The sequence below is a fragment of the Corvus moneduloides genome, chromosome 3 (genome assembly GCF_009650955.1).
Source record: "Corvus moneduloides isolate bCorMon1 chromosome 3, bCorMon1.pri, whole genome shotgun sequence".
NCBI classification, from domain to species: Eukaryota; Metazoa; Chordata; class Aves; order Passeriformes; family Corvidae; genus Corvus; species Corvus moneduloides.
This window is the reverse complement of record NC_045478.1, coordinates 108,323,584-108,337,939: the sequence shown is the minus strand read 5'-3', so window position 1 is coordinate 108,337,939 and position 14,356 is coordinate 108,323,584. Positions and strand designations below refer to the sequence as shown.

The window sequence follows — 14,356 nt, the reverse complement described above, 5'->3', positions numbered from 1 at the left end:
GTGACAGCTCCTTCCCCTGGCTCGATGCAGTCCAAACCTCAGCCTTCCAAATACCTTCCTGACTGGATTTAAAGATGCTCAGGATGCTTGTGCCCTCCCCTCAATACCTGAATGCCTGCGGTTTTGAGGATATGATGAACAGTAAAAGAGATTTAAATGATGAGTTTCCACCTTCTTAAATGAAAGATAATCCTTTGCAGCAGTAGCTCAAACCACTGCAGGTGATCAGAGGAAGTGCAGCACAGGGAAAGGGTGACCAGGAACAGGAAGGGACAAACTCCAATCAAGCAGCCAGTCAAAGATACCAACAGTTCTTCAGCTCTTTTGCAGCCAAGCCTGCATTGTTGGGGTGGTTTTGTGTGCAAACACATTTGTACCTCTCGAGTTCTAGGAAATCTTGTACAGACTTCAGGGAGCTAAGGTCCACCCCTGCATTTTTGTCTCAGTGGAAGTTTTTTTTATCACCCCAAGCCTTTGTGGCTCATAAAGCTTTCTGCAGTGATCAGAAGGCAATTCTTAATGTTTCAGAGAAACCAGAGGCAAAGAGGGTTTAAGAAATATCTCACACAAACAGAGCAGAAGAACCCACTGCAGAACACAGATGATGTCATTCTCCTAATTGCTCCACTCTTTTTCTTTTTGCAGATAAATAACTTAAATGATTCCTCTTAGAGGTGCTCAGTTGATTTATTTCTCAATTTTTGCCCTTTTCTTCCCAGCATATTATGATTCCTCATTTCAGAAGGGAATGAATTCTTCCTATTCTAGGAACATTTTTGAAGTTACAAATTTAAAATATGAAAGAACAAGAAAACCCTACTTCATTCTCTAAATCTAGAATCCTATCATAAAAAATTTCAATGCCTGCAACCAAATTATGGTACTTAGCAATTCTTTAAATCACTTCTTTTTCCATTTTCATCTATGGAGATAGCTGCTGGTTTTATTTCTCTATGTCTGTAGATGGAGGGGAAAAAATACTGATAATTTGCCTTAGGGAAAAAAGCCTATTTAGAATTCCAAATAAGTTTTGACATGGAACATCTTCACTTGAAAGAAGCAACTCAGTGCTTTACATTTCAGGAGAGCAGGCTATAAAAAAGCCAGTCAGTCTGAAAATCCAAGCATAAACCACCACCAAATGCATGAAGGATTTTCATACAGAAGGAAGGCCAGCTGTGTACAAAAATACATCTCTCTTACATTCTCACAGCTCTCAGTCTTCCTCCTGTACTGCAACTTTTTTTTTTTTTAAATTCCAATGAACATCCAAGAAGCAAAACAGATAGGTACCTTTCAAAACCAGCCCCTAACTTCTATCACAAACTTTCACCCTTTTGTGCCACTGCATAAAAATGGGAGGTTCACAACCACACAGCAGTAATGGTATGAGACAGCAACAAAATCTGGCTCCTGTTTTATTTAGGAGCACCTTATGACATACCATACATTGGACTGCTAGAACTCTGTCTTCAACATCACTTTTGAGAAGAGTGCTTTCATTAATTATTAACCAGCACTTAGTTAACCACTGAGTCTGGGAGCAGATACAAAAATTTCCCTCTCTCCTTCTTGGCTATTTACAGTCCCACCCATTCCCACTCAAATATCACACACAGATCCAGGACAGAACGTGCAAGGATATCAGATCTTGTAACCACTGTTCTGTGACTTCTCAGAAAAAGTCTTTTTATTTTATTTCAAGATCTAAACTGAGTCATCAGCTTACAGTCTGAAAGATGAAAGTGCATTAATGCCCTAAGACAACACTGTCCTGTCTGTGTTATATGTATCACATATCATTTCCCTAAGATGTGATAGATAAGATGGGAGTGAAGCTCTGGACCCCTGCAGAGCACAAACTCTGTATCAGTGAACCTTTCCAAACCAGAATTGGATGGAAAGAGAACTCCATCCAGAGCTGAAGCTGGAAATATAGTTAACCTTTACTTAACACACAGAGTATTACTTCCCACTAGCCATAAAAATTGAAAGAATTAGTAATGGAGGCACAGAGAGTAGGGAGAAGCAGCTTCCTATGCTACACCAGTTAACTCACAGGGCCACATTCACTGTTTCATCAAAAGAATTAAAAGCTAATTCTGCTACAGCTGGATCTTAATGCATATTCTCTCCAAGCTACAAATGGTTACAGACTCTTCTGACAGACAAAAGTGAGGATAACCCAGGAGCTCTCTGTTTGAGCGCTAAAAACTTAGGAAGTTGTATTTGCTACAGCTGAGATGCTCCATTCTAACCAACAGGATGTGGGATACAGTGAAATGCCAGGACTTGACTGAAGAACCAAAAAATTATAGGGAAGAATGTTCCATTATAATGACCCAGTCTTCAGTCTCTCCACTTTTAGTTGTTTTCTTTCTGTTTTTATCCTTCAGACAGCTGTCCTCAGAAAGAAAAAAACAACTTCTCTACCTCTCAAATAGCTGAAACAGGCACTTGCAGCTGTTACAGACAGGTGACAAGCAGAATCCTTCAAGAAGTCTTGTCTAGATAAGACAGAGAAGGGATTTGCAAGACCACTTTCAGATAAGACACATGACCCTGGCCATCATTTGGAATAAAAAGTGTGTATTTCCTTATATTGTTTCAGTTTTGAGATAATAAAGTGTGTCTTTTCTTTGTAGTCAATAGACTTGGGATAAAGCTCCTTTCTCCTCAAATCTTCTGTGCCTCTCACCTCTCTTTTGCCAAGAGTCAGGAGAAAATTTTGTGGTCTGTTGCTTCCAGGACAAGCCCGCCTTCTTGAAGAGAAGGCTTCCAAAAGTAAAAGGCTTCCAAAGACTCATAACCAAATTATCTGTAGGAACAGACACAAGAAGGCTTCAGCTGTGCTGCCAGCATGTGGGGGTAAGCAGAGCTGGGAACTGGACCTCTGTAAAGAGACAGAAAGAACATGGCTTAATGCTACACTGGAGCACTTGGAAGCTTAGCCAGCACAAAGATCAGCTTTTGGCTCAGGGTATGGGAAAAGCCCAGAGGAAAACAAAGCATGAACATGTGCACCTAATGCAAATGAGAAAATGCAATAATTTGGGTGTTGAGGATGTGTTGTAAGAGGGCTGGAGGTGAGCCAGGTTGGCCTGGCACACAGAATACTGGCACAGAGCTCCGTGTATCCAAGCAAGCCAAGGTTTCTGAGCCTCAGCAAACCATGTAGCAGCTTCCTCACTCTGGAAGAAATTCAGCTTCCCCGAAGTCTTTGCAGAAGTGCACCCTGTTGCACAGTGTCAAATGAGCTCCATTCTTCAAAGTGTCAGAGGCTGCCCCCCTCAGCTGTGTCCCAGAGAATCCCATCACAGACCACGCTCTGGGCTTCCTCCTGTGCAGTGTCAGATTGTGCGGGATTGCTGCTCCCGGGAGCGCTGCTGCTGCTGGTGGCTGCTGGAATGCCAGGAAGGACTTAGCAAGGAGCGGGGTGGGGGAGGCGCTGCTCCAACTGAGCAATGCAAGGCAAGCAGCAGGCGCTGGATCCCAACAAATATGGCTTCTGGGAGCCACAATCAGCAACTCCAGCTGGGCCATTTGCTTAGGCTGCCTGCCAAAAGGTTTATAAAAAGAACAGTAAAGAATGTGCCATGGCTTTAAATATGAATTTCAAACACAGTGCAGCCAATATCCACATTTGTTGAGGCTTCCATCCCATAGCTTTTCTCTAAGGCTCAGTCAGGAATGCAAGGAGTTTCTCCTGCTGATCTAATTTTATCCCCTCGCAGATATCCACCAGCACGAAGGAATGAAGTAGAGCCAGGGCAGTTTCTTAATTACTTCCAGCTCTCAGAGAGGGACCCAAAAGATAATAGTGAAGCAAAGATACTAAACCAGCCTATAATTTGTGTGTTGCTGTACACAGATCTTGTGATAATTTACTGATAGATGATCCCAGCCTTTTCTCCAGCCGGTGCCTGTCCTAATGCCATAGACATTTCTATGAGTTTAACTGCAACAGAGCACAGCAGCAAACAGGAATGGCTGCTACACAATAAGTGAAATATGCAGGTGGTTTCCCCATCAGACTCATGAACTGGTTTCCTCAAATGCCAACAATGACTATTTAGCAAGATGTAACTTTCCATTACCTAGGAGGTTTTGCATATTCTATATCCATAGCACCTTAGCATGACTGGAGTTGGGTTTATTCAAGTTCACAGGAGAGCTGGCCCTGCCTGTACTGAACTTGTGCCAGCAACAAGGAGTGTCACCACCAAGGTTCAGCAACCTCCCAGGCCCCAAAAAGGAAATAAATCATTAAGGAGCTTTTGTCCTCGATACGGCACGTAGAACGTCACGGCGAGTACCAGAAGTCATTTGTTCAAAAGTGAGGTGTATCACAGAGCATAAAACCCCCACAGTGCCAGCACAGCAAACAGGTCAAGTGTGCTAGCTGAAAGATTTATTTGATTCTTCAATAAGCACACATGTAAGCATCTCCTGCTGCTGCAAACACCTGGATGAGATGGGGTAGTGCAGCTAGAAATGAGTCAGAACAATCACAGGCTTCTGATCTAATGAACACAACAGGCTGCCTCCTCCCTGTGACCTCACTTCTGTATGAGAGACTCAGATATGAGTAAAAACTGTGGAGTCTGTTAGGTTTTTTTCTTCTTGGTTTGAACACCAACCTGGAATGGCAGTGTGTGCACAAGGTACACACCACCTCTGGTAATGCCACGATCACTAAAAATCAAACCACACACACACATGCAGAAACCCCTGACTAAACTGCACCACAGAAGTGAGAGTGTAAAATAGCCTGACAAATTCATGTGCCCCCCACCAGACAAGGCTCCTCACCTGCCTTTTAAGAACCAGGAGTTGCATCTTCAGCTAACAGGATAGGCTTGTCATCAGAGGGATCAGAGCTCCACAGGGTCCTTCTTGCAGTGGGCAGGTCTCATGCTCAGCATGTGTCCGAGTGCTGCTCTTGGGAACTGGAGGTGGCCCTGCAAGGCACTGAACACCTGCACACATTTATGGCACAAAGTCTCCTTCAATCTCAAAATGTTGCTTCTTTACAGACATGTTAGAAAAGGTCAAATTCAGGAAATAACAGTTTAACTGTTTATTATTATTATTAACAAGGAAACAGAGGGCCAAAAGATTCTCCTACCCAAAGGCCACCAAGATTCATCCCCTAGAGAAATGCAAAAGTATTCAAATTCCTCATGGGACATACTGTCATTCTAAGGCTTGTGGCAGTGCTCTTATAGAGAGTTCATGACCATGCTGTGAGGCAGCCAGCAAAAGGACTGTTTCAACACACAGAGAAAAGAATAAATAAATCAAGATAGCCTGAAAGTATTCTAAACTCAGTGTTTTATTGCTCTGTGATTATTAGTTACGCTTTGACACATTGCACTTCGGAATAGATTAGCACCTACTACATAATTAAAAAACTTAGTATCTTCCAACTCATATAATTGGCACTACAGAGAAAACCCAGAGATCTGTAACTTTAACCCAAGATTAAAAGAGATAAAATGTTTACATCCTTTATTGTTGGCAGGTGAACTTTCATTGTGGAAGGCCCTTAAAAATAGTGAACAGAAACTAACAACCTAAATGCCCTCCAAAAATATATAAAAACAGTATCAGATAAATCACTCCCTTCTTTACACCAGTCTTTTTGCTTTGGTACTTTCAGTATCCAAGTGCACAGTAATCCCTCATCTATTTCAAAGAAAAAAAAAGTACCATGATCAAGACTACGCTGACTACTTTGGGTGACAAGAGGAGAGACTCCCACACACCATTCTCAGCACCCATGCAAACAGCATTTTCATCAAAAGTGGCATTGTCTCAGGATTTAACACATCCCAAGAGGTTTATAAATAATAAATGTTGGGGGTTTTTAAAAAGGGAAGAATTATTTTGAATAAATAAATGACAGCTCTAAAGCTGCATTGGCTTTGGTGACCAGTTATCTGTATGCAGCATAAGTTATCTTCATGAGGCAAGTGATGAGATAGCATAAGTGAAGTCCCTGAGGATCAGCATCTCCGTGTTCAACTTGTTTGTTTCACAACGTGTGTAGACAGCCTGGAAAACAATCAGTCCCAAGGCATCTGCTTTTTAACCTCCCAGCACAGCTGCAGACCACACAATGAATTATTTCTGTACCTCTTCTGCAGGCAGGAATACATAAATAACACCTAACTCTTAGTGGGAGGTGGCAGGGAATGAGTTCTCCTAAACCTGGGCCAAGTGCTCCACCTTGTGTTAGTCCTCGGCACTCAGAGCGAAGCTCTCGATGCCTGATCCACAATTGCCGGTCCAGTGGCATAGCTCACGATTCCTTCTGCCTGGGAGCAAGTGTTGTCCATGGTGCCATACGACTGCTGCTCCGTGGGGGCCAGCACCGTCCTTTCTGTAGGATGAGGACGCAAAACCTGGGGGACGTACATCTGAAATCACAAGTGAAGGGTTTTAGTGGTCTCTCAAAGCACAACGCTGGGGTAACTCACCCAGGATAATATTTCCCCTTGTCACTCTTCTTTTCAACCTCCTTTTCCCATTCTTCATCTTAACACCTCAGGCTTGCACCCTGCTGGAGGCTTCCTGGTGCAACACTCACCTGCACCTCTTGACTGTGGCACAAGGCCTTTCCTTCTACCTCAGTCCTATATCCTTCTCAGTGGCATGGCAAGCAACACCTGCTACACGTCACAGCTTTCAGAATCAAAGCAGTGGCCACTGACTGCATCTGGCAGCTGTCCAGATGTGAGGCTCTGTCTGGGGCAGGGCACAGAACACAGCACACAGAGCTGCTGGAAGCAACGTGTCTCAACTACTCCTAAAATGGCAGCCGAAAGTACTTCTGGGACACCGCGTGGGAGCAGGCAAGGAGCCCAGCTGCAGAACTCTCTGGTCCCACATGGGATGGCAAATCCCACAGTCCATTCAGACTAATATGTCCTACACAAGCTCTTGGGTAAGCAGGGTGAGAAATTAAGTTTTTCTAGGAAACATAAGGGAGTATTAGTAACTCTTAGCTTCTTACAGAAGATGTTGGGACTGTTGGTACATCTGTGTCTTTTCCTCTTTCACCTTGTGTGTCGTCTATCTGTAACCAGCAACAGGTGGGGAAAGAAAGAGAGAATATCAAACTGGTGAGTGAAAACCATACACACAGATCATGAGCACCCAAAACCTGCACAGACGGATCTCAGTGCAGGGCTGGTACTCTCTCCTACAATCCTTCTACACAGTATCATAGAAAGGTTTGGCTTGGAAGGGGCCTTAAAGATCATCTAGTTCCAACCCTTTGCCATGGGCAGGGATGCCACCAGACCAGGTTGCTCCAAGCTCCATCCACCCTGGCCTTTCATACTTTCAGGGATGGGGCATCCACAACATCACTGGGCAACCTGTGCTAGTGTCTCAGCAACCTCACAGCAAAGAATTTCTTCCTATTATCTGATCTAAACCTACTGTCAGTTTAAAGCCGTTCCCCCTTGCCCTGTCACTAAACACTCTTGTAAAATGTCTCTCTCCACCTTTTTTTTTTTGTAGGCTCCCTTCAGGTGCTGGAAGGCTGCAATTAGGTCAACCTGGAGCCTTCTCTTCTCCAGGCTGAACACCCCCACTGCTCTCAGCCTTCCCTCATAGCAGAGGTGCTCCATCCCTCTGATCATCTTGGTTGTCTTCTCTGGACTTGCTCCAACAGGTCCATGTGCTGGGACCCCAGAGCTGGATGCAGCTCTGCAGGTGGGGTCTCAGCAGAGCAGAGCAGAGGGGCAGAATCCCCTCCCTCAACCTGCTGCCCACGCTGCTGGGGATGCAGCCCAGGATACTTTTTCCATACTGCTATTTTCTCTCAAATTCACTGAGAGACTTTCCTGCAGACACTGAGAGACATTCCACTCTGCCAGGCAGCCTACCTGCACTACAGGCCCTCTTCAGCCATCTTACCAAGAGCCTTTGTGAACAGACACTGCCAGCAGGAAGGCATGGACAACCCCACAGGAACAGCTGGTGCTCCATCAAGCACACAGGTAGGTGTTGAAAGGTCAGGTATCCATCACTTACCCTGTAATTCAGTGGACTCAGGTACTTGAAACAGCCAAAACAAGTGTAAGCCAAGCAAATAACAATAGTGATGTTGACAACAAGCAAGGTAAACATCGTTGTAGGTGCTTTAAAACCTAGAAAAATATTCAGAGAATAAATATAAAAATGCATAGCAGAAAAAACCAACAGAACCAAAACAAGCCTTTATTTATCTCCCTCTTTTTCAGAAGCCTCATGGATTTTTTATTTTTCCTTAGAGGAACGGGCAGCCGACTTCCAGCCACAAACAGGAGAATGTCATTATACACAAACTTCTCCCACTTCTAGAGGCCAAGAAATGTTGCTGTAATACTTAAATGATAGACAAGACTCACAGTGATTCTCCTCCTCCCTCATTCATCCATTTGCACTCCCTTCTTAAATACTTTCATTAATGATCTGTGAAATATAATATTAATTACATTGATTAATCATGATGGTGGTACCAAGCTGGATGGTTTGCAAACAGCTCAAAGGTATGAAGGGAGGAGAAGAATCAAAATGATCTTGGTAGATAAGACCACCCCACTTGCTTTAAAGGATCAAAACAAAAAAACCAACAGCAAGATAAAACTGTATGCAGAAAACAGTAAATAAGTACAATTTGGAAGGAAAAATGAAATGTAGATGTGAGGGATAACAATAGCACTGCAGCATACAACTGCTGGAAAGCAGTCAATAGTGGGATGGTATCAAAGAACACAGGAAGAGAGGAAAATGAAAAAACAAGACAAGTCTCTGGCACCTATACAAAATAATTCAGTGCTACTGAGCCTTCAGCTGAGTAGCCTTGTCTATAATAAAATAGGGACAGAATTGGGAAGAATCCAAGGAAAAAGATCAAGAGAAGAAACAGTAAATATGAACTAGGCTGAAAGGTAAGTTTTAGTTCAAAGAGTGTGCAAATAAAATTATAGGAAAGGACATGGTTGCCTAGTATGGAAAAAGTATTAAAGATTACAGTGATGTCTTATTTTCCAGATCCACTAGGGGAATATTCTAAAGAAATTAATCTCATTTTGCAGTAAAGATGACTTGAATAGGATAACAGGAAAAAGTAAACATCACTACAAACCCTAGCTGTTCCCAAGCTTCTTCAGACAAAAGAGGCAACACCAACCCTCAGACATTTTTGTGGTAACCCCAGCATAAGCAGTGGCACAGAATAGACAAGTTTTACACTTTAGCAGGTTATAGAAGCCCTGCACAGGTCTGTTCACAAGGGGAAAAACACCACACACACAAAAAAAAACAAAACCAAGAAAAGCCCTACAAACACATCACTATTCAAACCAAAAAAAAGGAAGTGAAAAAACCTCCCTATGGGTATTCTGGAATGTCCTTCAGAGGAGGTTATTTTTATAAGCACAGGTTACACAAGTATTTACCAGATGGTGAGGTGTGTCTACACCAAAGCCAATGTATGGTGTAAACCACAAGACAAACAGCAGAGACTAGGGAAGGAAAAGTCTCCTACATCAGTTTTCCCCTGCACTGTGTCCTCAGAACTCCTGCCTGTCAACAGCTCTGGAGAACATGGGATTCAAGTGACTACCCCAGGAGATGGAGGTTGAACTGCAGATAGGACCTCACTTCCTCTGTGGTGAGAGGCCCAGTGGTGCTGCAGGTGTAGGATGGATGGATGGATGGACAGATGGATGGCATAAGAGCTGAGGAGGAATACAGGCACTGAGAAGGAGAAAGATGACACCAGTACAGCCTATCACCTTCAGTATGCAGGCAGGTGGTATTTGACCCTGAGAATTGGGAGAGGGGTCCTTCCAGGCTTACATTAATATATAAGGAGTGAGAAACAAGAGTACTGTCACTGGACTCTGCAACCAGACTGAAACACCCATATCAAGCCGACTATACAAGCCAGTGACCAAGCAATCAAGCTTTACACCATAAACTGATCTATTTTGCAGATAAGGAAGCAGAGCTCTCTTACCCTTCCTTCCTTCCTTCTTTTTGGCACTAGAAGGAGCAATGAAATCAATGGCAATGAAATCAACGTATCAAATTCCTACCTCTCAGACTGCCCTGTGCACTGACAAACCACCAAACAACATCCTGTAAGCAGGGTCCTCTACACTGCCCAAGCCAAACACAGTAATCCAGCCTGTGTTTTCCATTATTAAGGTCCCTGACAAATAATGGTTTTACCATGCAGAACTAGAAAACATTATAATAAAAGATTTCATTTTTACTTCACCAGGATTTCCTTCCTAATAATTAGAGGTGGATCAGATGCTGAGCCCTTGGAGGTGATTTTTCTAAAGCATGGTCTAGAAATTCTCCTGTTAATTTAGAGGACACAGATTTGTTGGTCTTCCTGGTTGCAAAAGCAGCTCTCAAAACAAGGGAAAAAAACAAGCTGTCAAACATACAAGTAATGCAGAACCTATTAAAATCCAAGGACAGCCTGAAGCAATAGTTCCAAGTGCCTCTTACCTCCACAGGGAGCTTTCCCTACCCCTAAAGTTAGATGACAGCCTGCCAACAATACCTTTCTGACTACTGGTATGCTAGAAAACACCATGCAAACATGATCATTTGCCATGAGGGCACAATGCTGTTAGATATCAGGAGCTTCCTTCTAAAGAAGGGAAACTTGACTCTTCCACCATCACTGACACCCCCATTCCATGCCAAATGCTTCCTGCTGTATCATGGATAAAAACCCATACGCTGTTTCTTACCTTTTCTGACATCAAAGGTGTTGGTACAGCACAGCCAATACTATCAATGCCAAGTATTTGCAAAACATAGAATGTCCCTATTTTAAAAATAAATTACACACAAAACCCATGATATTTTAAACTACAATGTGGGGAAGAGAGTCATCATCTCACTGCAGTCTTCCATGTAAAATTTGATGGATGATGTAGAACACACGAGGACTAGCATCAGCCAATATTTTAGCATTTTTCCTGAGTGATGGCAGCAACCAATTCACCCAAGCAAATTAAACTTATGCCCAGGCTACACAAATGCAGGTAGTGAAGCCAGTGATCATCTTACTACAAAGAGCTAATTCTGAATAGATTTTTGGTTTATGTAATGATTCTTACTGTCACTTCACAGCCCAACTGGCCAATTCCAAGTATCCTGATTTAAGGAATACATGATGTCCTGTGAAATGAAGGAACATGGAGCCTCATGGTAACAGTTTAATATATCAGCCATCTCCATCAAAGGCCCTTATGCAAATCTTGTGTAGTTCAGTCCCACAGGCAACCACCATGACCTCCCCTTTAGGGAAGGAAAAAGAAAAGTCTGCAAAGCTTGTGAAACTTCACATCCTATTCAGGGAAGCTGGCAAGAGAGCTGGGAGCAGCTTCTAGGTGGAAACAGGTAATACTTACCCAGCCGCACAAAGGAGTAAAAATAGAGCCAGAAAAGGCAGAGGATTGGAGCTGCCAGGGCCTGATTGACAGCTGCAAAGTGCATCTTCTTCTCCAGCTTGGCAGGGAGATAGGCGTAGTAGAGGTTGTGACGGTCCACCATGTGCTTCAGGAGGATGTAGATCAAACCTGGCAGGGAAAGCAGGAGAGCCAAGCAGAGGTTGTTGGAGGTTTGATAAAAAGCAGCAGCTCTGTGAGGAGATCTACACTATCCAAGTGAGTGGAAATGTAGATACCAGTGGTGGGTACAGCCCAAACACGAGGAGGGTACAGCTGCACGACAGCACCTGCTGCTAAGGCTGTTGCACCCCCATCCCTCCCCTCTCCACACACTTCTCTGTGGTGCCTCTTGTGCTCCCAGGGAGAGCCCAGAGCTCCATCTGAGTGCTGGCACATGAGGCCAAGCCAGTAGGTAAAACTTCCTAACTCTCCTTCCACTGTGCTGGTGAGGAAGAAAGGCCTGACAGTGGCTTAACCTCTCCCTCTCGGCTTTCACCAGATTCATGAGTGGATTTCAAGTCAGCTATTCCTTATCCAAACAAACAGCCAGGAACTGCTGTGGCAGCTATGAATTGCAACAGCTCTGGGATGCAATGGCACATTCAGATTATTTACAACTGCATACAAAACAGAATGGAAGTAAATATCAATTACACTGTTACATAAAAATTGGCCACATTCTCCCAGTAATAAGGTTGTTGATTGAACCAGTTCTGAACAGTATCTAATTTAGATAATTATCTTGTATCTAGCTCTGTAAAGTTTTGGATTAGAAAATGAAAATGCCAACTATATAAAATTATTTAGTACTACTTATGTCTGATCTAAACCTCTCAACACCAGAGCCAGTACACTCAAATTTGAGAAATAAAATAAACATCTAATAGACATTAAATACACTTTCAACCTCTAAAGGCAATACAAGAGCTAAGTAATTCATCATCTTTTTCGGTGTTCTTCGACAAGAAGGGAAGGAAACTTGGATCCAAGTCCTAAGAATTATCAGCATTTGAACAGGAATAAGAATGCAGAGCTGGGCCTTCCAACCTTCCCACATGCCCCATCTCACTCCCACAGTGCTCACTGGAAAACTTACCAAAAGGGACAATGATGGGACACGTGATGCTATAGGCCATGATGACAGTGAACACACACAGCATCCAGGCATACATTGCTCCAAATTCATATTCAAATGCCTGTTGCTAGGAACAAAAACAAAACATCCAAAACTCTCAAGTCATCCATCAATGTGTCAGGAGTTAAGAATAGATTCACTAAAGCAACAATTCACCTTCTCTTATTCTCTCCCCCTGAGAGATCAGTTATTTCCCTAAGAGGCAGAAATGATGTAATTAGATGAAGTATTATGTGTTTTTATTATCTGGACATACAGAAAAGATGCTGCTTCTTTCATAGCCTTAAAGTAATTTCTCAGGGAATCTGCATCCACAAGAAGCAGCCCCTTAAAACCACAAAGCAGAAAATAATTGTGCCAGACTCAGAACCTTCACCTCACTGTGGCAGCTGTACACAGGCTTAAGTTCCCATTGTAACACCTGGAATTTCAAACTATAGGGATGACACATCACCTGGAAGTCCACCTCTTAAAATGGAATACAGGCAAAAAATACATATTTTGCTAGGTGTATGTTCAGATTAAAGCAAGCTGTTCACACCTGCTGGCTGACAGAAGAAACTAACTCTAGACCGATTTGAATTAAAAAAAACCCTGAAGTTCAGACTACAAGATAAAATCATTAACTATTCTATAAAATCCTTATCATAAAACTCTGACTTAGAGCTATGAAGAGATTGATACCTGAAGCTCAGAGCTTGAGGTTTGATTTTTGACCATCTCTGACTTGAATAACTCCCTCCCTGTTATCTGTGCTGCAAATGAAGGGAACATGAACCTGTCGTGGACAAGCAAAACAAAGGCTAAAAAACCACAAACGTCAGGAGATGATAGTTAATGGTGTGAAGGATGGGTGCTCCCACCGTTTCTGACAAGGATCGATCACTGAGTTGCCTCCTGCTAAGGAGGAGCTCCAATACCTGTTTGATGTTTTTCCTCTCTGCTGTGGACTTGGCCATGATCATGCGTATGGTGTAGAGGATGAGGCCTGGCAGGCGCAGCAGCTCCATCCCATTGCCCACGAAAGCAGAGGCAATCACATAGTTCACAAAGAAGGCTCCCTGGTCAGGCAGGAAGACACATCTGCCAGGAAAGACACCAGACACTGACTGGGAGGAAGATAAGCAAACACAGGAGGTATACAATCTATCCCTATTGCCTTTGGAGATCTCTTACCATCAGGATAAGCACTATGTACCTCAGGAAGTGGCCAGAAGAGTTGTGATAACCTTGTTGTAAAAGAATACTGCAGAGCTATAAAAGCAGCCAGTGTAGTATATAAGAGCCTGGCTGAGTTGCAGTTCAGATGAGGAATAAACTGTTCACAAAAAGATGCAGCAGCCTGATGGGTGGCTGACAGCAGACAAGAGCATCATCTGATGTCTGCAACAGCAACCTGCCACAAGATGAAATAAGACTGCAACAGAATAATCATCTCTCCTAACTTAGTAACTCCTAATTGTCCTCCTGTTACTAATTTTGAAACAGCATTTGGAAACCTATATCCTAACAATTGCATTCTATTCTTTCCCTCCAGGCACAGGCACAAGAGCTGAAAATAACCAATACCTGCAAATTTGCAATGCAATGTGTGTAAAAACATACATTTTCCTTAAAATCAAGATGCACTGGATTACAGAAAGAGAACTGCTGCAGTTATTTGGTCTCACTGTAATCCTTGGGAAGATCCCCTGTCCATGATAGGCAACAATCCTCAGCCAGTTCCAATACCTTACCATCCTTTCTG

At 43.1% G+C, this 14,356-nt stretch overlaps 1 protein-coding gene across 1 annotated transcript in view; it reads right to left on the bottom strand.

Annotated features, from left to right (window-relative positions):
- Window positions 1-5,316: 5,316 nt before the first annotated feature.
- The window catches only part of TMEM63A (transmembrane protein 63A), a 32,203-nt gene continuing 23,163 nt past the window's right edge, over window positions 5,317-14,356 (bottom strand). The window contains exons 19-24 of the mRNA XM_032103315.1: window positions 13,530-13,692; window positions 12,571-12,676; window positions 11,436-11,603; window positions 8,047-8,162; window positions 7,019-7,081; window positions 5,317-6,422 (exon numbers count right to left, since the gene is read on the bottom strand). Of these exons, the coding sequence (XP_031959206.1) occupies window positions 6,252-6,422; window positions 7,019-7,081; window positions 8,047-8,162; window positions 11,436-11,603; window positions 12,571-12,676; window positions 13,530-13,692 (787 nt within the window). The 3' untranslated portion in view covers window positions 5,317-6,251. The remainder of the gene's footprint in view (window positions 6,423-7,018; window positions 7,082-8,046; window positions 8,163-11,435; window positions 11,604-12,570; window positions 12,677-13,529; window positions 13,693-14,356) is intronic.